Source organism: Salvelinus namaycush, chromosome 1, assembly GCF_016432855.1.
Source record: "Salvelinus namaycush isolate Seneca chromosome 1, SaNama_1.0, whole genome shotgun sequence".
Lineage (NCBI taxonomy): Eukaryota > Metazoa > Chordata > Actinopteri > Salmoniformes > Salmonidae > Salvelinus > Salvelinus namaycush.
Genome location: NC_052307.1, coordinates 52,664,937 through 52,687,387, shown reverse-complemented (window position 1 = coordinate 52,687,387; position 22,451 = coordinate 52,664,937). Strand labels below are relative to the sequence as shown.

Sequence of the window (22,451 nt, the reverse complement as noted above, 5' to 3'; positions counted from 1 at the left end):
AGCCCTGCCAGTGCGGCGAGGTGGAATAGCCCGCACTGGACTAAGCACGCGTACTGGAGACACCGTGCGCTTTACCGCATAACACGGTGTCTGACCAGTACGACGCCCTCTCACTCCACGGTAACCACGGGGAGTTGGCTCAGGTATCCTACCCGGCTTTGCCACACTCCACGTGTGCCCCCCCCCCAAGAAATTTTTGGGTCTGACTCTCGGGCTCCTAACCGCGTCGCCGCGCTGCCTCCTCATACCAGCGCCTCTCTGCCTTCGCTGCCTCCAACTCCGCCTTGGGACGGCGATATTCCCCTGGCTGAGCCCAGGGTCCTTTGCCGTCCAGAATCTCTTCCCAAGTCCAGGAGTCCTGGGTTTTTTTCCGCTGCTGTTGCCGCCCTTCTCCACTCCGCTTGGTCCTTTGGTGGTGGGTGTTTCTGTTACGGTAGTCGTCATATTCTTCCTCCTCCTCGGACGAGGAGAGGCGAGACGGATCGGACCAATACGCAGAGTGGTTAGTGTTCATAATGATTTATTAAAACGAAACTGAATACTGAATTACAAAACAAATAAACGAAGTGCATAAACCGATACAGTACCGTGTGGTGCAACAAACAGACACGGAAACAAACACCCACAAAACACACGTGAAACCCAGGCTGCCTAAGTATGATTCTCAATCAGGGACAACGATTGACAGCTGTCTCTGATTGAGAATCATACCCGGCCGAACACAAACATCCCAACATAGAAAATCAAACATAGACAAACCCACCCAACTCACGCCCTGACCAACTAAATAAATACAAGAAAAAGGAAAACAGGTCAGGAACGTGACACACAAGCATGATTGAGAGATTTCCTGAAACTTCTGGGTGACAGTAGCCAAGGGGAATGAATTATGTGTCTAGCTGATGGTAATTGGAATGGCACATGATTTTAAAAGGGGTGTGTACACAGAATTAAATAAATCTATATGGGTTTGTATTTTTAATTGGTTGGAATTGAAGGCATGTACTGTATTTACTGTTGGATATGAAACCACCTTTATCATATTCACACTCTACTCTAGACTAATGCTATAGGACACCAACATATCATCGACCATGTATTCATCAACTGAGGGAGACAGTAAAGCATACATGAACAGGACAGACACCGGTTTAACAACATTAATAGTTTACCATTTTATATACAAGGATGCTTTAAGTCCATTCCTTATGCATTAAGATCCGATTTCAATTACCTGATTTGCCTAAGGTAGGAATCCCATCACATACATTCACCCCTTACATTTTAATCACATACAATTCAGCTTACGAAGGGTAACAGTTAGCATGTACAATGTGCAAAATTGTAATCTTACCAATTTGACACGTACAAAAACAGCTCATCTACAATACGTTTCAATCAAATGTTTCTATTTCAGTCATTAAAGTTCCGCTGTCACGTATTAATGTCATCCCAGTGAACTAAGGTTAAGTTGTTGTCCTTCTCTATGGCACGTTGATGATGTAATGGGACTTCAGTACAACTTCTCGTTGAGAAATGTGGAAATACTCAGCCAGCATATTACATTTTGGCAAACAACTTTTTAAAACCTAAATAAGACAGACAGTTTCACTATTTAGTATTCAGACACAGAAAGCACCTCTCACCAGTTTAATACCTACTGGTGATCCCTAATCATATTTCCGTACATATACACCAGTATCAAAAGTATGTTGTAGTATTATAGTATTACACAGTAATATTCAGCATATTGTGTATCAATCCCCAGGGTTAAGAGTATTTCCCATGGCTGGTCTCTCCATCAGTTATATTTGGAGCTAGCTGTGATGATGGTGACACGCAGCTGTTTCTGTATGGAGTTTCCACACCACGTTCACATACTTTGTCTTCCCCTGTAGAAATGGAATAAACCAGGGCTCCCGAAACTCAGTCCTCAGGACCCCAAGGGCTGCACGTTTTGGTTTTTGCCCTAGCACTACACAGCTGATTCAAATAATCAACTAATCATCAAGCTTTGATAATTGGAATCAGCTGTGTGGTACGAGCGCAAAAAACTAAATGTGCGCCGAGTTTGGGAAACGCTGAAATAACCCATGGACCAGTTTTGGATGAAATCATATGGCGACATCACATACCCTAAAACACAAAACCACTCAACCTACAGTACGCCTTAAAAATACGACAGTCAGACCATAGAAAACCATGCAGACATGCACAGACACACACATGTTGAAGGGCTGACACACACACACAGGATGTGTAGCAGCATAGACTTTAGGTGTCTTCAGCGGTGACGTCAAGCTTCCGCTGAGGGATGTAAACGGTTCTGGTGCCCGCCGGCGCCGTGTGTCCATGGCTGGTGGTTACCACGGTAGCCTGCGGGGTGTGGAAGAAACTGTGCTGGGGGAGGGCCGTCCCTTTGGGCGTGGTCATCTGAAGAGGAGAGAAAGACAACGACAGAGAACTTAGCAGATGCTTACAATCAACATCACACCTCGTTTATATAATCAGTGAAGTTATTTACCCAAGCACTGAACCAGCAGCACACCATTAGCAATTAGGGAAGAGGGGTTTGCCTTTGACTGTTTGTGTGTGTGATAAGATTATGCTGTGTGTGTGTGACCCAGTGTGTGTGTATGTGTAACAGTGTTTGTGTGGATGTATGTATGCAAGCATGCATCTCACCTGCTGTAGGCTGATTAGCGTGAGTGGTTGCCCGCCTGGGCCGGTCATCTGGTGTTGGACTGGCACGGGGGACATGGGCTTAACGAACACCATGCCGCCCCTCTGATGCAGGCCCAGGTGGGGAGGCAGGGGGCTGGGCATGGAGCTGGGGTGCTCCGGGGTGTGGGCAGTGCCAGGGCTGCAAGCGGGCACAGAGCCAGGCCCAGGGATGAGGCCCAGGTTCTGCAGGGTAAAGTTGAGGATGGCAGGGCTGGGGAAGCGGTGTCCCAAGGCAGAGAAGGGCGAGGACGGGGGAGGCCTGTGGAGGGGGAGGCTGGTGGGGGTGAACTCCTGGATCGGGGGAGGTCTAGAGCCTGGGAAGGAGAGAGGGAAGATATTGTTAATTAGTCATAAGATACAGATTTCCAACTTTAATTGAGTTTAAGTCATCTGATACCGAATGCTTGTACGCTTTACTCATGGTCCCCAGAAAATAATAAAGACGAAAAGACATAGTTCAAATTTGCGTTAGTGTGTGTACTTACTGTGAATAAATGTTAAAGGTGTGTATACCTGCGGTGGGTGTGTGGTAGATGTTGTAGGTGGGTGTGAAGGCTTTGCTGCTCTCTGTGTTGTGGTCTTTGTAGCTGAAGAGGGACTGCTGGGAGATGGGGATCATGTAGCCAGTGGGGATCAGAGTCTGGAACACAGAGACAGACCGAGAGAAAAGAGAGTCATTAAGACAGTATTATGGATGCAACGATTCACCGATACGCATCGGTCCCAGATTTAAATGTTTAAGATACAAGTACGTTGGTCCTCAGACCAGAACCAAATGTAGCATGCATTGGTCAGAAAATCGATTCAAACATTACGAGTCACTGGTTCATAAGTTCAATACATTTCTTTCGACATCCGAAAATACCTCTTATCTTTTGTATCGAACTGCATATAACTCTGTTGACAGTCATTGCTCTACAAGTCATTTTATCAGTAGCCTAGTCAAACTGTGCGCAGCTTCACATACTGACCAACGCGAGTTGGTCTACCAAATCTGTGTGGCACATTCAAATACTAAAATGGCTTGCATGATATTAAGATATCATGCAATTAAGATTGTGACAATCACAATCTTAATATCACTATAAATCATGATGATTTGCTAGGTTTTTGATATACAGTTGAAGAAGGAAGTTTACATACACTTTAGCCAAATACATTTAAACTCTGTTTTTCACAATTCCTGACATTTAATCCGAGTAAAAAATCCCCATCTCAGGTCAATTAGGATCCCCACTTTATTTTAAGAATGTGAAATGTCAGAATAATAGTTGAGAGAATGATTTATTTCATCACATTCCCAGTGGGTCAGAAGTTTACATACACTCAATTAGTATTTAGTAGCATTGCCTTTAAATTGTTTAACTTGGGTCAAACGTGTCGGGTAGCCTTCCACAAGCTTCCCACAATAAGTTGGGTGAATTCTGGCCCATTCCTCCTGACAGAGCTGGTGTAACTAAGTCAGGTTTGTAGGCCTCCTTGCTCGCATATGCTTTTTCAGTTCTGCCCACAAATCTTCTATAGGATTGAGGTCAGGGCTTTGTGAGGGCCACTCCAATACCGTGACTTTGTTGTCCTTAAACCATTTTGCCACAGCTTTGGAAGAATGCTTGCTTGAGGTCATTGTCCATTTGGAAGACCCATTTGCGACCAAGCTTTAACTTCCTGACTGATGTCTTGAGATGTTGCTTCAATATATCCACATAATTTCCCTACCCCATGATGCCATCTATTTTATGAAGTTCACCAGTCCATCCTGCAGCAAAGCACCCCGACAACATGATGCTGCTACCCCTCTGCTTCACGGTTGGGATGGTGTTCTTTGGCTTGCAAGCCTCCCTCTTTTTCCTCCAAACATAACAGTTCTATTTTTGTTTCATCAGACCAGAGGACATTTCTCCAAAAAGTACGATCTTTGTCCCCATGTGCAGTTGCAAACCATAGTCTGCCGTTTTATATGGCGGTTTTGGAGCATGACTTCTTCCTTGCTGAGCAGCCGATCAGGTTATATCGATATAGGACTAGTTTTACTGTGGATATAGATACTTTTGTACCTGTTTTCTCCAGCATCTTCACAAGGTCCTTCGCTGTTTTTCTGGGATTGATTTGCACTTTTTGCACCAAAGTACGTTCATCTCTAGGAGACAGAACGCGTCTCCTTCCTGAGCAGTATGACGGCTGCGTGGTCCCATGGTGCTTATACTGGCATACTATTGTTTGTGCAGATGAACATGGTACCTTCAGGCGTTTGGAAATTGCTCCCAAGGATGAACCAGACTTGTGGAGGTCTACAATTTTTTTTCTGAGGTCTTGGCTGATTTCTTTTGATTTTTTCATGATGTCAAGCAAAGAGGCACTGAGTTTGAAGGTAGGCCTTGAAATACATCCACAGGTACACCTCCACCTCCAATTGACTCGAATGATTGGCCTATCAGAAGCTTCTAAAGCCATGACAAAATTTTCTGAAATTTTCCATGCTGTTTAAAGGCAGTCAACTTAGTGTAACTTTTAACCCACTGGAATTGTGATACAGTGAATTATAAGTGAAATAATCTGTCTGTAAACAATTGTTGGAAAAATTACTTGTTTCATGCACAAAGTAGATGTCCTAACCGACTTACCAAAACTATAGTTTGTTAACAAGAAATTTGCAGAGTGGTTGAAAAACGAGTTTTAATGACCCCAACCTAAGTGTATGTAAACTAGAGGTCGACCGATTATGATTTTTCAACGCCGATAACGAGTATTGGGGAACCAAAAACAGCCGATACCGATTAATCGGCCGATTTTTATATATATATATATATATATATATATATATATGTAATAATGACAATTACAACAATACTGAATGAACACTTTTATTTTAACTTAATATAATACATAAATAAAATCAATTTAGTCTCAAATAAATAATGAAACATGTTCAATTTGGTTTAAATAATGCAAAAACACAGTGTTGGAGAAGAAAGTAAAAGTGCAATATGTGCCATGTAAAAAAGTTAACGTTTAAGTTCCTTGCTCAGAACATGAGAACATATGAAAGCTGGTGGTTCCTTTTAAAATGAGTCTTCGATATTCACAGTTAAGAAGTTTTAGGTTGTAGGTATTATAGGAATTATAGGTATTATATTATACCATTTGTATTTCATATACCTTTGACTATTGGATGTTCTTATAAACACTATACTATTGCCAGCCTAATCTCGGGAGTTGATAGGCTTGAAGTCATAAACAGCGCAATGCTTGAAGCACAGTGAAGAGCTGCTGGCAAACGTAGGAAAGTGCTATTTGAATATATGCTTACGAGCCTGCTGGTGCCTACCACCGCTCAGTCAGACTGCTCTATCAAATATCAAATCATAGACTTAATTATAATACAATAAACACACAGAAATACAAGCTTTATGTCATTAATATGGTCAAATCCGGAAACTATAATTTCGAAAACAAAACGTTTATTCTTTCAGTGAAATACGGAACTGTTCCGTATTTTATCGAACAGGTGGCAACCCTAAGTCTAAATATTGCTGTTACATTGCAAAACTTTCAATGTTATGTCATAATTATGTAAAATTCGGGCAAATTAATTACGGTCTTTGTTAGGAAGAAATGGTCTTCACACAGTTCGCAACGAGCCAGGTCGGCCCAAACTGCTGCATATACTCTGACTCTGCTTGCACAGAATGCAAAAGTGACACAATTTATCTCGTAAAAGAAATTCATGTTAGCAGGCAATATTAACTAAATATGCAGGTTTTAAAAAATGTACTTGTGTATTGATTTTAAGAAAGGCATTGATGTTTATGGGTAGGTACACATTGGTGCAACGACAGTGCTTTTTTCGTGAATGCGCTTGTTAAATCATCACCCGTTTGGCGAAGTAGGCTGTGATTCAATGATAAATTAACAGGCACCGCATCGATTATATGCAACGCAGCACAAGCTAGTTAAACTAGTAATATTATCAACCATGTGTAGTTAACTAGGGATTATGTTAAGATTGATTGTTTTTTATAAGATAAGTTAAATGCTAGCTAGCAACTTACCGTGGCTCATTGCTGCACTCGCGTAACAGGTGGTCAGACTGCCACGCAGTCTCCTCGTGGAGTGCAATGTAATCAGCCATAATCGGCATCCAAAAATGCCGATTACCGATTGTTATGAAAACTTGAAATCGGCCCCAATTAAATCGTCCATGCCGATTTAAATCGATCCACCTCTAATGTAACCTTCCGACTTCAACTGTATGCGCTGTTGAAAATTGTGTTTTACCGGAATTAAAGTAAGCTACCAGAGACAACTCTCACCTGGCTATACCTGTTGAAGGGGGCTTACAATAGACTTCATTTTGATCGTTCAGGTTCACCATCAGCGATACTTTTGGTAGTTTTGCTTTAAAACAATCAGTATGCCAAACATTAGGAACACCTTCCCAATAGAGTTGCACCTCCCCCATTTTCCCATCAGAACAGCCTCAATTCATCAGGGCATTGACTCTACAAGGTGTTGAAAGCATTCCACAGGGATGCTGGCCCATGTTGACTCCAATGCATCCCACAGTTGTGTCAAGTTGGCTGGATGTCCTTTGGGTGATACACACGGGAAACTGTTGAGCTTGAAAAACTCAGCAGCATTGCAGTTCTTGACACAAACAGGTGCGCCAAGCACCTAACTACCATAGCCCGTTCGAAGGCACTTAAATCTTTTGTCTTGCCCATTCACTCTCTGAGCGGCACACATACACAATCCATGTCTCAAGGCTTCAATATCCTTCTTTAACATGTCTCCTCATGTTCATCTACACTGATTGAAGTGGATTTAACAAGTGACATCAATAAGGGATCATAGCTTTCACCTGATCAGTCTATGTCATGAAAAGAGCAGGTGTCCTTAAAGTTTTGTATTTATTTAACCCTTACTTAACTAGGCAAGTCAGTTGAACAAATTCTTATTTACAATGACGGCCTACCCCGGCCAAACCCTAACCCGGACGACGCTGGGCCAATTGTGCGCCGCCCTATGGGACTCCCATAGGGTCTGTAGTGAACCAGGGTCTGTAGTGACGCCTCTAGCACTGAGATGTAGGCCTTAGACCGCTGCGCCACTCAGGAGCCCTTGTATACTCAGTGTATATGGTATTTATATATATATATACACACAGGATAAGGTTGCTAATTTCATAACGAGGACAGCAATCCCTTTTGCGAGGTGCACTGCATGGCCAAAGCGAGAGAAGATCACTCCATAAAAATGTCCAAATGATCAAAACCATTCGATTTTGAGATGGGGGTGAAATATATTACAAAGTTGTGAAATATATTCATTGACTATGTCATAGCTAATTTGTAAACAATAAATATTGATAAATTAGTTTAAAAAGTGAATTAGTGGGTGGTGGTAATTTCAGAACCAAAGTGGGGGGGACAAAAAAAACAAACAGGCTACGTTGCCCACTAATCTGATAGTGGTACTGGGGTGGTAGATGCCTAGTCTCGCTTATGGCTCAGCTCAGGTGCCTACATAGTACATACACCAGAGACATACATCACACACACACACTCAGAAGTCAGCTCAGACAGATCCAGCTCAGAGAAGCCCAGCCCATGAGCTTCATCATCATCAGATTTTAATTTAGGCTTCCACTGGCTGGGGCAGAGCTCCAGGTAATCTATATAAGGTGGTGTCAGAGGAGGGCCAGAAAAATTGCCAAAGACTACAGCCACCCAAGCTATAGACTTACCACTCTGCTACAGTCCGGCAAATGGTACCGGGGCATCGGCTCACGGACCAACAGGCCATAAGACTACTAAATAGTAATAAGACTGCTAAATTGTTAATTAAATGGTCACCAGATCAATCGGCACAGACCCTATCTTGCACTGACTCTATGCACAATCACAAGACTATACATACACACTGGCCTATAGACACTTGATCTGGTACCGGTACTCTCTGTATTGCTCAATTTTTGTGTATTTTATTCCTTGTGTTACTATTTTTAAACTTTGCATTGTTGGGAAGGGCTCGTAAGCAAGCATTTCACGGTAAAGACTACACCCGTTGTATTCGGAGCAGGTGGCAAACTTTATTAAAAACAAAAAGATATATATATATATATATATATATATATATATATATAATTAAAAAAAATGAATGTGTTTATGCAACAAATGTTTGTGCATTGAATCGTATCGCATCGATTCGTTCTCTAATCGTTTCAAACTAAAACGTACCGTTCCTGTATCGTATTGCAGCTCATGTATCGAATATTCTTGAAAGGGAAAGATGCACATCCCTATACATCATCCAAAGAAACTATACACACATAACATCTAAAGCCAAGTGTTTTCTGTTATTACCAGTATCGGTATTTTAGCTATGTGTGTGTTGTGTGTTTACCTCTGTGTGTAGGTGTTGGGGGTTCAGTAGAACAGCTCTGACAGGCGTGAGCCCTGCCTCGCTGTCGGAGGTCGCGACCTTCTCCTCCTCCAGGAAGGTCTCCAGGTTCTGCTCCAGTGTCTGATTGGCTGCTACGGCCACTGAGCTCCCAGGGGTGTTGACGAACTCTGGGTCCAGGTGGAGGGCTCGGGGCTCGGGACGGCTGGAGACAAGACCCCCGCGACGCGCCTTTAGACGAGCCTGGAGGATCTCACACAGCTTAGGAGACGTGTCCTGGAGGAGAGCAGAGAAAGAGAGGTGGGTTAGCTTCGTATGACTGTTGCTATAACTATTTATCAGGCTTCTTTATTTGTATGTCATTGCCAAAGTTCTCTACTAGTGACAAGTCACCTCACATTCTGGTCAAAGTAGGTACAACTGAGCTGCGTAGAGGCAGCTAGAAGTAAAGAACAGGTCTTACCCTGGTGCTGGAGTCAATCCTCTTGGCCTTGGAGGGGCTTTCCTCTGAGGTTCTCTCTGAACACACACGTTTTAGTGCCGAGGGGCTGCTGGTTGGCAGCTTGTTCGTAGCAGACGAGTGGCCTTGCACTGTGACATCACTTGGGCTCCGCCCCGTCTTATCCTCGAAGGTCATGGAGCGCACAGCGAGGCTGGTTGGCTGAGGCCTAGTTAGGGGGTGTGGCCTGAAGGAGGAGGGGTGCATGTAGATGGCGTAGGGACCGCCTCCCTGGTGTTGGGGCAGCAGCATAGGGATGAGGGGTGAACACTGGGCAGGGTGGAAGGACATTGCCCCAGTAGGTTGGGGGGTGAACTGTGCCCGTGGGGTGAGGTGGACAGTGCTGGCACGGGCTTCTGTGGGTGTTAATACTGGGGGCTGGGGAGTTCCTGGCTTTTTAGCAGCTTTCTGTTGATGAGCTGGCAGTGACTCAGTCACGGTAACTGCAGGCTTAGGTGTCCTGTCAACAACCCTAGAACGAGACAAGACTCATTGTAACATCTGACAGTCTGAGTTGAGGTTAACGAGGAAACGTAGAACATTTCTGGTTAATTTAGAAGAATAAAGGATACGATAGCGCAATGAGAATCAGGAAGCACTTACTTGTTTGATTGCTGGTCAAGCTGGATCTTACAGATGGCCGCTAGTTGGGCCATTTTGGTGGGAAAGAACTCACTGCTCGAGGAATCATCTGAAAAGAAAAACAGAAGCTAATTTAGACACCCAACTCTCAGTGAAAACATCTGAATACTCCATCTCCCAGATTCTATCTAAATATCTCCCAGGACTTACTCTTGACAGGGCTGGTGGGGGCTGAGTTGATCTTGCGCCGGTCTTCCTGGATGCTCTTGGCCAGTTTGATGAGGGAGGGGTGGCGGGTGAAGCTGCGTTTGCTCCCCGGAGAGGAAAATAGATTTTTGGCACAGTTGTCTACGGAGGTACGAGACTCAAGTTTCCTCTTGGCAGTCGCTGTAGTGGCAGTGGTCTCTATGTGTGAATTGAAACACAAGATTTCGTCTGGTGAATGGGAGAGGCAGGTTGGACACCATTACAGGTTAAATGGTAACATAGTGTCTGACTTACAAAGTTCATATAAACCACTAACTTGAATAGCAAAAGTTCAGCACAGCTTCTATGGCACAGGGTACTTCTATATCATGTAGAAATTGAGGACATGTGATGCCTATAAAGGCCTTGTGATAGTGTTATTATGTATGGTAACCCCTTCAAGTGAAGTATTATTGGGAAGACAGTGTGTTCTGATGAGTACCTACCCTTCACATTGGGGAAGTCCTCAGTGCCGGTCCATTCAAAGGCTGGCTTCCTCCCTTTCGCCTCTGTCACATGGACCTTCTCTATCAGCTTCAGGCTCCGCAGCACGTTGGCTATATCATACAGCCTGCGGACCTTAGCTGCAAACACACAGACACACATTCAAACATTACTCATCATCACTAGATGAAGACCGTAAGGTCTTAACACACTTGAGGGAGCATCTCAGTGTGCAGAATCTTACTTATTGCGTCAACTACACACTCAACTTGTATGATAAAGCTTGTGTATCCTAGCTAAAAATGTGCTGAGAGAACAGATTTGCTAGTTAGTAATTCTGTTATATACATACTTCCACAGGCTGTGCCGGAGGCATGAAGGACTGTTTTGCCCTTATAGGCTCAACACTCACTCTTGAACTTGCTCTTGTCCTGATCAGCCACCTGGTCCTCTCCAATGAGGATCCTGGCAGCCACATCCAAACTGACCACCCGAGGTGTGGACACCAGGAACAACATGACAAACTTCTGGCTCATCACCCTCAGAGACTTGTCCTTCCTGCTGTTCACGGAGGCTGGAGAGAACACAGGGGAATAATAGCACGGTTATTACATAGCCAAGACCATGGTCACTCAGTTCAGCCCACTAAAACAAGAAATATCTACAGGGAAAACTTTTTTCTACAAAATCCTTGCCGTACAGGGTCAATCAATTGCATGCTACATATTACGAACAATTGTATTAATATCTCTTAATCAAATGAGGTTAATCCTGGCCTCTCACCTGCTTTAAACTCCACCCCAGGAAGCTCCACGAAGAACATCTCCTTCTGGCCCTGTTCTCCTCCCTCCACCTCCTCGTTCTCTTTCTCCTCACCGTCCGAGTCAAACTCCTTTTCCAGGCTGCGCTGGCGGATCTGCTGCATCTGTTGCCCGTAGCGATGCTCCTCGCCCACCTGCCGCAACTTGGCCAGGGTCTGTGGTAGGTTAGCGCGCCCGTGCCACGTGTAGCGATTCTTGGCCAGCCGGCTGACCATGTGCAAGCTCTCCAGCACATTCATGATGTCATAGATGCGCCTGCGCTCCACATCTGTTCGGACAGAGAAGAGAGAATGTGAGTTAAATGAACAGGAGTAAAGTGGTCTTGTGTGTATACTGTCTGTCTATAGTTTGTAACTGCTTATTTACAGCATCAGCATATAGGCCTAAACTTAGGGAATACATGCTGTATTTATTGCATTCTTCAAAAAACTAAATGTGAAACTATAAGGGTAACATAGCTTTATTCTGAGAAAAAAATGAAATGGGAATAAAGACAGTGGAGAGACAGAAGTAAAACAGGACGTACTAAGCTCTGTGGCAACATCATCCAGACTGATGTCGTTGTTGAGGGCAAGGTTGGGATAATCAGGGTAGCGGGCCAGGAACTTGTGACAGAGCAAACCCAGACTCTTCTCTTTTCTGCTGATCTGTTTCTCCCCTTCCTCTCCAAGCTCAGGGTCCTATGGGTGAATAGGAAAAAGATCAAACAGGCAATCAATACATTTCTAAGGTCTTAGCTGCAGACTCATTTGTGTGTGTGTGTGTGTGTGTGTGTATTATTTTACCATGGCATCCCCTCCCTCAGAGTCCATACACAGCTCTTTCGCTCTGTTCCTGATCTCAGGGCTGGCAGCGCTCATCAGCATTTTCAAATTGGAGGTTGGGGTCCAAGGCTCACCAGTCCCAGTCTCCCTTCCTTTAGTTGGGGTCGTAAGGGGTCCCATGTTGGATTGAATCTCTGTTAGCACAGTGCCTTGGGTAGATGCTTTCCTTGGTGTTTTTGTCAGTGCTTGTGGCTCTGCAAAGACATTCCCCTGTTGGACAAAGTAGATAGCAAAGATTATTTAAGGATCACTGGATGTCACGGTTAGAGTTAGTTATGTAACAGTCAGTCAAATGCCCTTGAACATACCTATACAGCATATTAACTACTATATAAACAATAAGATAGTAACCTGGATTTAAAAATCAACAGAAACATGTACGTAGTAGCTAGCTATTACTAACCTTGTGATTAGCGGTGGTGGTTTGATTTGTATGTCTCAGATAATGGGACTCCGGTGAAGTGCTCGACATTTTCCAACTAAATTTCAATTTAAAACAAAGAATGTAAGACTGATATTTGCTAACAAAAAAGCAGTGTCTAGCTAGTTAGTTAGATCAATAACAGTTAACGTTAGCAAGCAGATCAACGTATTTGATTCACTTAATCCAAGTTTCACAAAACGTTATAGGCTTAGTTACCGTTTCTTAACTGCATTATATTTATTCGGTGTTAACATACTAACGATATAGCTAGCAGCTACGCTTCTAATTCAATCACATTTACCAAATAATACCGTGCCTCTCGGTTGATTTACCTAGATTAATATTAAAAATCGAATATAATCAAAATATCACAGTTAATGCTTGGCGGTAACTGACATGCACGCCATCGAATGATCAAGCAAAACGGCTTCAACGACACGCCTATTTTGCGGCAAGTAACCAGTAAGAATGAAGCTGGCGATGACCTCAATCGAATTCGGACCGTCCCGCGCAGGTAAATATTTTTTTTAAATCTTGGCGCGGAATGTGCAGACACATTCCAATGACACACCCGGAACATTGAAAGGTGACACACACGGATCATTTGTGCTACTTTACATAGCTTATAGTGCACGAAAGCAAGTCAGCATGAATAAATTGCCGTAACAAAATGTTGTTACACGTTAATAACGGCTGGCAGAACAAATTGTATCGCTTTCCAACTAGTTTGTTAGCCAGCTAATGAGCTATTGCGAGCGCGGGTTAATGCCACCATTGCACCCTTTTCTAAAAAGCTGTCTCGCTAGCTATAACTACGTCTTCCAAAAACAACTACATTTTTGCTAGCTATAAGTCACAAATACGCGCATTAATATTTCATAAGAGGTGTATTAAATATGTTAGAAACTACAAATGCACATTTATTTACATGAGATCCCATTCAATTTGGATAGCAATAGCTAGTTGACCAGCTAGTTACGTACAGTAAGGCGCGGGTTAACTAAACTCCAACAAATGGTGTAAAGTACAGTTGCTAGCTAGCTAAAGATGGTGAATAAGATCTGACTGACAATCACAGTCCCATAAAGAGAAATTAAGAACACAAATATATGTAGTTACTTACCCTATAGCACAGGTTACATTTGTGCCCCTCTCAAATTCTTGTTTGCATCCCCTTGCAAAGTCAAGCAGCTAAAGGTATTGGTGATAAACGTGTGCTTTGCTATTGGCTGACAAAACAATCCTCATATCTTGAAAAAATGTGAAATGTTGTCAATGTCCCCATGCAATTTCGGAACCAGACGATCGGCTAATTCACACTAAAGGTATACAAGGAGAGCCAAAACGACTTTTGCCCTGTAGTCCTACCCAAGTGAGTAAAATACGTTGATTTGAGGACCATTTCATTTGTCCCGCCTAGTTTCACGCGTACAGAACGCCCAGAACTTCCTCCACCGGATCGAGCCAACCATCACAATGTGAAACTACTCACACAACGCCTAATCCCACGAGTCTACATTAAACGTTGCACGGATATCTTGCCAGAAACGTGGCATAAAGCCAATTCAATTTTGGCAACCATTAAATTGGGCTACGTCTATTTCAACATCTTTCCATAGTTTATTTTTCCTCTGATTTTGGCGAAGAAGAAAACACGAATATACAGCAAAGGTGGCTGGTGGGAGGAGCTATAGCAGGACGGGCTCATTGTAATGGCTGGAATGGTGTTTTAAAACGGAGTCAAACACGTCAGACATAAAGAAACCACATGTTTGACTCCGTTCCAAAGCTCAATTCCAGCCATTACAATGAGCCCACCAATCTCTGATATAAAGTACCCACAATAGACTTATACACTGCTCAAAAAAATAAAGGGAACACTTAAACAACACAATGTAACTCCAAGTCAATCACACTTCTGTGAAATCAAACTGTCCACTTAGGAAGCAACACTGATTGACAATAAATTTAACATGCTGTTGTGCAAATGGAATAGACAAAAGGTGGAAATTATAGGCAATTAGCAAGACACCCCCAATAAAGGAGTGATTCTGCAGGTGGTGACCACAGACCACTTCTCAGTTCCTATGCTTCCTGGCTGATGTTTTGGTCACTTTTGAATGCTGGCGGTGCTTTCACTCTAGTGGTAGCATGAGACGGAGTCTACAACCCACACAAGTGGCTCAGGTAGTGCAGCTCATCCAGGATGGCACATCAATGCGAGCTGTGGCAAGAAGGCTTGCTGTGTCTGTCAGCGTAGTGTCCAGAGCATGGAGGCGCTACCAGGAGACAGGCCAGTACATCAGGAGACGTGGAGGAGGCCGTAGGAGGGCAACAACCCATCAGCAGGACCGCTACCTCCGCCTTTGTGCAAGGATGAGCACTGCCAGATAAAAATGAACGAAATAGAAGTAAAAAGTGTATCATACCTATATCTCCATAAAATACTAAAACGTTATGGCACCAATGTCATTTTTTAACGATTAATTGGGATTGGTGTTTTATTTTGTGCGTTGACTCAGAGGGAGATTGGGAGATACAATTTGTGATACAATTTGCACAGATTTGCTCTAGGCATGAGACATTCGATACAATGTCGCTAGATGTCACCAAAATCATTCTATCTGTAAGTATCCATGGAAACGGATGGGGCAGGGGAGCTGGTGGAGAAAACGCTGGGCGCATTGGGCGCGCGGTCCAGTGACGCGACGTGATATTATCGATTGAGGAGAAAGTGGGACTTTGCTGAGCAAAGCGAAGCATGCACTGGCTGTTCAAGAAGGAAAGGGAAAGAAGGGAAGGTAGCGAGTGACGTGCTGTAGGGAGCAGTTCGTCTTTGAAGGGAAACATTAAATTCGCTGCTGATGTGTTGGGTGAGTAGATACTCCTAACATTTTACTTAAATTCCATCTATTTTTATGATTTGTAGTTAGGTTACTTCTATTTCAACAGCTTTCCATAGTTTATTTTCCACCTTTAATTTTGGTGAGCGACCCCATATCAGAGTAAAGGAAATGCAGCACCTGCCTTAGCAGGATTTCTGCAGGGTGATATACCATCATCCATATGCTTCTTGTATGTTTTGTGTTTATTATTTGGAAATGTTTGTGCAGAAATTGTTGAGGACTTGCTTTGCATAACTGATTTAGCTACAATCGTTAGTTTAATACACTATATAACTATTGCATTCTGCTCATGCTACGCACTATGCACATGCCCAATACAACTCTCCTTTTTGGTTTATATGAAGCTCGAGCCCGAGAACCTGCCATTTCATACTGAAAAACTGAAAACTCATGCATTATGTTTTGTAATTTTTCTATAACATTCTAAGGTAGCCAGCCTAGACCTCAGTTAGTAGCCTACCAGCCTTATTTGATTTATTGTCAGCAATTTATGCAGTTACATCAATGTAGTATAAGTATAGTATTCATATCATTGACACTTTATTGTCTGACATTATTGTGTATTCTTCAAGATAAATTCCAACGTTCATCAATAATTTAGTGCATGTAGCCTATACATTTGCAAGTAACATAATGGGCAATTTTGATGGGGTGGTGGCCACAAAAACAGCTGAACTAATCACAAGTGTCCACAGTGGCTCACCGGTCTGTGTACCGACATCCATACCCACACATACAGAGAGAAAACAATGTGAAGTTTTATAGTTCATTTCCTGCAATTCTACACATTAAGCCATGGGGCGTAGAGAAAATGTTGCACGTTTAAAGCAAGTTTTCTGCTATTCTACACATTTTGCCATGGGACTGAGAGAAAATATTGCAATTTTATAACTATTTTCATGCAATTCTACTCATTTTGCCAATTCAATCATGATTACTACACATTCACATAGCTGGCTAGACTAATTTACCAATCTACATTTTTTTTGCTGACATGCTAATTGAATGAAGGTCAGTGATGGACGTAAAAAGAACCACATTTCAAAATGGCACATTGTGTATTCTACTATTCTGAGACCCCGACCGAGTTCCTAAATAAAAGGGGGCCATCCCATCCCTGCTGTAGAATATTGTTCCATGCTGTTGTCTAATTGGCAGCCTGGTTAAACTTTTTTTTTGACCCATCCAGTTGTGCAAAGGGTTATAGTTTGGTGACTGTATCACAGGTTAATCCAGCAGACTTTACAGGGCTCTTGAGATGCCTTGGCCCCCAAAATTCACCCCCTCTTGACACCGTAACCTCTGCAAGTGTCTTTAATTTAACTCTGTTTTCTTTTTCTAAAACACACACACGCACCTGCTCACAATCAGGATACCAGACTCTTCAGGGGCCTGTGAATTTGAAACAGCATCAGTGGTATTCCATTTTTCTCCTATTCTCTTTTTTTTTGTTTTTACAAACTGGGGGGTTCGAAACTGGAATCCCTCCAGTGATTTTACAATGGAGGAATGTTGGCCCTGTGGGAATAGGGAGCCATGATCATAACCAGGGAGGAGATTAGAGGTTTTCGCTCTGGGTGAAGGCTTGAGGAGAGAGGGCCACCATGGTTCTGGGGCTCCGGATCTCAGGGCCCCTGCCTATCCCCTGATGTTAAGTCTAGGTCAGCCTCAGTGGGCTAAAAACTGCAGCCAAGAGCCATGGAGTGACGACATAACTGACTGAGCTAGCTCCACCCAGGACATACCCCCATGAGATAGCTTGTTGGGTGTTTTTTTTCTCACACAAAGTTGTTGGACCAATAGCGATTTTGGATGAAAGAGTGGGGGTTTTGAAGGACTTTGGAATAAGCAAGTATTTTTGTTTCTTGGAGAGGATATTTTATTGGATATTTTTGAACAAAGAAGGGACAATTGGATATTGTAGAAGGAAGAGAAAATGGAATCAGGAGCAGAAGCATCCCCACAGCAGCACCAGAGGAGGAAACCTGTGATGCACGGCCTGGAAGACCAGAAAAGGGTGAGTGACCAAACCTCTCTTTTCTCCCAATCTCCCTTTCAGATCTCTGCTAAATGTCTGTACCTTTGACTTGAGCTCAGAGGAAGTCATATGAGAAAATCTCTAAAAAATAAATAAAAACATTTCAGTAGGTGCATTGTTGGGTAGAACCCATGAAGAAATTGTGATTTGGAGTCTGAACAGGCACATGTTAATCTTCTGAAAGTGTTGGTGTTTGCAGCCCTGAATGTTGCTTGTATCCTGATCCTGCAAAGGAAAAATGATACATCATCCAATGATAGTGATGTGGGAGAAAATAATTAGAGTTACGTGTCGGGATATTATGTTTGACGATATATAGTATCGTATCGTTTTGACAATATCGCAATATAATGTTTTTGCTAGTTGGCTGTACCTGCACCAAAACTCCAGTATTTTTCCTTCATAATTTTTTCTCCATCTTCTTTTTAAATAGGGAGACAATTTGTTTTCAGCACTTTTATTTCCATGACTGATCAAAACTCGTTATCTCATGGCTCTCTCATCTCTGCAGCAGACATATGGTGAGCAATATGTTTGGACCATGGAATCGCAATAAAATCACAGTATTGAATCGCAATACTACAGTGCCTTCAGAAACTATTCACACCCCTTGACTTTTTCCACATTTTTTGTGTTAATTTAAAATGGATTAAATGTAGATTTTCTTTGTCAATGGCCTACACACAATACCCCATAATGTCAAAGTGGAATTGTGTTTTTAGAATTTTTTACAAATTAATTAAAAATGAAAAGCTGAAATGTCTTGAGTCAATAGGTATTCAACCCCATTGTTATGGCAAGCCTAAATAAGTTCAGGAGTAAAAATGTGCTTAAGTCACATAATAAGTTACAATAATAGTGTTTAACATGATTTTTTTATGACATCTCTGTACCCCACACATACACTTATCTGTAAGGTCCCGCAGTCGAGCAGTGAATTTCAAACAACGATTCAACCACAAAGACCAGGGAGGTTTTCCAATGCCTTGCAAAGAAGGGCATCTATTGGTAGATGGGTAAAAAAAGAAAAGAAGCAAACATGGAATATCCCTTTGAGCATGGTGAAGTTATTAATTACACTTTGGATGGTGTATGAATAAATCCAGTCACTACAAAGCTACAGGTGTCCGTCCTTATTAACCCAGTTGCCAGAGAGAAAGGAAACCGCTCTATGATTTGACCATGATGTCACACCCTGGCCTTAGTTATCTTTGTTTTCATTATTATTTTAGTTAGGTCAGGGTGTGACATGGGGAAGTATGTGTTTTGGTTTGTCTAGGGGTTTGTAGGTTTAATGGAGCAATGTCTTGTCTAGGTGTTTGTATGTCTATGGCTGCCTGGATTGGTTCTCAATTAGAGACAGCTGTGGTTGATTGTCTCTGGTTGGGAGCCATATTTAAGGCAGCCATGGGCATCATGTGTTGGTGGGTAGTTGTCTATGTTGAACGTTTGTTGCTTGTCTGTGCACTTACGTTATTTAGCTTCACGGTCGTTTGTTGTTTTGTTGTTTTGTTGTTTTGTTAGTTTGTATATAGTGTTCGTTTTGTGTTTTCTCTCTCTTCTCAATAAAAGAAGATGTATTTTGCACACGCTGCGCCTTGGTCCAATCTCTCTCAAGAAGACGATCGTGACACATGAGGCCAATGGTGACTTTAAAACAGTTACCAAGTTTAATGGCTACAATAGGAGAAACCTGAGGATGGATCAACAACATTGTAGTTACTCCACAATACTAACCTAATTGACTGAGTGAAAAGAACGAAGCCTGTACAGAATAAAAAATATTCCATAACATAATCCTGTTTGCAAAAAGGCACTAGAGTAGTAATCAATCAATCAATCAATTTTATTTTATATAGCCCTTCGTACATCAGCTAATATCTCGAAGTGCTGTACAGAAACCCAGCCTAAAACCCCAAACAGCTAGTAATGCAGGTGTAGAAGCACGGATGTACTTCAGTACTGCAAAAACTTTGACAAAGCAATTAACTTTTTGTCCTGAATACAAAGTGTTATTTTTGAGGCAAATCCAATACCACTCTCTATATTTTTAAGCATAGTGGTGGCTGCATCATGTTATGGGTATGCTTGTCATCGTTAAGGACTGCAAAGTTTTTCAGGATAAAAAAGGAACGGAATGCACCTAAGCACAGGCAAAATCTTAGAGGAAAACCTGGTTCAGACACTGGGAGATGAATTGACCTTTCAGCAGTACAATAACTTAAAACACAAGGCCAAATATACACCGGAGTTGCTTACCAAGAAGACAGGGAATATTCCTGAGTGGCCGAGTTACAGTTTTGACTTAAATCTGCTTGAAACTCTATGGCAAGGCCTGAAAATGGTTGTCTAGCAATGATCAACAACTAATCTGACAGAGGTTGAAGAATTTTGAAAAGAAAAATGGGCAAATGTTGCACAATCCAGGTGTGGAAAGCTCTTAGAGACTTACCCAGAAAGACTCACAGCTGTAATTGCTGCCAACGGTGATTCTAACATGTATTGAATACTTATCTAATCACGATGTATTCATTTTTTTATTTGATTCATTCTTTACAAATGTTGGAATTTTTCTTCCACTCTGAGTATTTTTACAAATCAATTTTAATCCCACTTTGTAACACAACAAAAAGTGGAAAAAGTCAAGGGGTGTGAATACTCTCTGAAGGCACTGTAAGTATCGTGATAATATCGTATTGTGAAGTCCCTGGCAATTCCCAGCCCTATCCAATGACATATCAATCTGAGATTTATCTTATGTGACTATACTTAGACAATGTTAGAGTCTTACAGAGCCTTTCCGTGGGGGCACACCCACCCCTAAGTGCTGTCATTTATGATTGGCTGTCGCAGAGGATGTCCCATACCATCTGGCCCAATGGTGGCATCAGCTGTAACTGGGGCTTAATTGACTTGTGTATTGATGCATGTATGTCTTTTATGGCTGCTTAGAAATGCATGTGGGCACCACCAGCATCAGAAAAAAATTGACGTTAGACATTAGTGGCTGTATAACTGCCAGTGAGTGAATGCATTTGAATGCCTATGGTGCATCATTGACTTTCTCACCAAGCCAGAGGGGTCTCCCATCTGAATAAGTGCTATTTGAAAAACCAACAAGAGCAAGGAAAGGGCCCCCCATGTTTAATAAGAGGAACTTGTATTGTGATAGCTACAATGATATTAGTATGCATGGGTGCGTGCGTGTGCTTTGTGTCCATTTTGAGGTAGAAGGGGAGAGGGAGGGAAGCATATCCTCCATCTGTTTTGTCCTCTGACAGAGGGTGATGGTGATGGGGGGGTAGAACTCACTGGGGTATGGAGCCGGTAGCAATCTTCATCTACCATGTAGTTGAGAGTGGGACGGGACAAATGGGTCCAACACCCCTCATGTCACGTACGGTATGGAATACTCCTAGTAAGACCCATTATTTTTCTCAGTAATACACCTATTGCTACAGCCCCTGTCTGTCTCTCACCACCAGCTCCTGTGATGTAGTGATGTATGCCTGCACCAACGCCTTCTAATGACTCCTGGAAGGGTGGATGGGAGGCCCCAATCACTGATCATGTGTGGGCAAAATACATCTCTGTGTTGACTCAGATTACTTTTCATCTGGATGTGGAGTTGGATTGAATTCCATCCCTCCACCCTCAGACACTCTGGCATGCTGAACTAATGGTCTCGAGGCATCGAGACCCTCTTCAGTGTTTGTCCTTCTCTGTTTTCAACAGGAAGTCATTTGGGGGAAGCCTTTTTCCTTTCTCATTTGGTTAAGGCTGGTTTCCTAAATGTGTGGTACATACTCTGAGCAGCTGTGGAGACGGGAGAGGATGGCTGCCCGTGGAAGGGTACTACATGCAAGAGTTCCATCACAGGCAAATTGGGTTCTTTGCCAAAAATAGGGATGCAAGAGATCATGAAGCTCTCATATTTGAGGAATAGCAGCATTATCTCTTCAGCAGTCTGAGGACTGGCTAGGTTCAAATGAATGCATATTCTTGTGTTTTCTTCTTTATTCTCTTTCTCTCTGTCTACAAAATTATCGATTTGATCAAGTGTGTTAAATTCATCACCTCTGATTTTCTAGAGCATGAATATTAATTGACGGGACAGAAATCCCAGCTGCTGTTTTCCAATTATCCAGACTGCTGCATCTCTCAGATTCTAAGTGACAGAGTGAGCACCACATAAGAAAACAAAAACAGCGCTGATGGACTGTGGATTAGTACAAGTTACTAATTTGGTCTATTTTAGCAAACGAGGCCTAGATTTCTGTGTTGTTGCTATGGCAATCCAATCAATAAAATGTATTTATAAAGCCCTTTTTACATCAGCCGATGTCACAAAGTGATATACAGAGACCCAGCACAAAATCCCAAACAGCAAGCAATGCAGATGTAGAAGCACGGTGGCTAGGATAAACTCCCTTGAAAGGCTGGAATCTAGGAAGAAACCTAGAGAGGAACCAGGCTCTGAAGGGTGGCCAGTCCTCTTCTGGCTGTGACGGGTGGAGATTATAACAGTACAAGGCCAAGATCTT

The 22,451-nt window shown here is 42.6% G+C and overlaps 1 protein-coding gene across 1 annotated transcript; it reads right to left on the bottom strand.

Moving 5' to 3' along the window:
• Positions 1-741: 741 nt before the first annotated feature.
• On the bottom strand, positions 742-14,576 carry LOC120045357 (transcription factor E2F8-like). Its single transcript, XM_038990239.1, has 14 exons — positions 14,087-14,576; positions 12,943-13,018; positions 12,501-12,749; positions 12,242-12,395; positions 11,678-11,983; positions 11,307-11,468; positions 10,897-11,034; positions 10,415-10,609; positions 10,226-10,313; positions 9,587-10,094; positions 9,127-9,399; positions 3,238-3,364; positions 2,686-3,038; positions 742-2,433 (listed from the first exon to the last, which is right to left on the bottom strand). The coding sequence occupies exons 2-14, from the start codon at positions 13,009-13,011 to the stop codon at positions 2,275-2,277; spliced, it is 2,781 nt and encodes a 926-aa protein (XP_038846167.1). The 5' UTR covers positions 13,012-13,018; positions 14,087-14,576; the 3' UTR covers positions 742-2,274.
• Between the last annotated feature and the right edge of the window lie 7,875 nt (positions 14,577-22,451).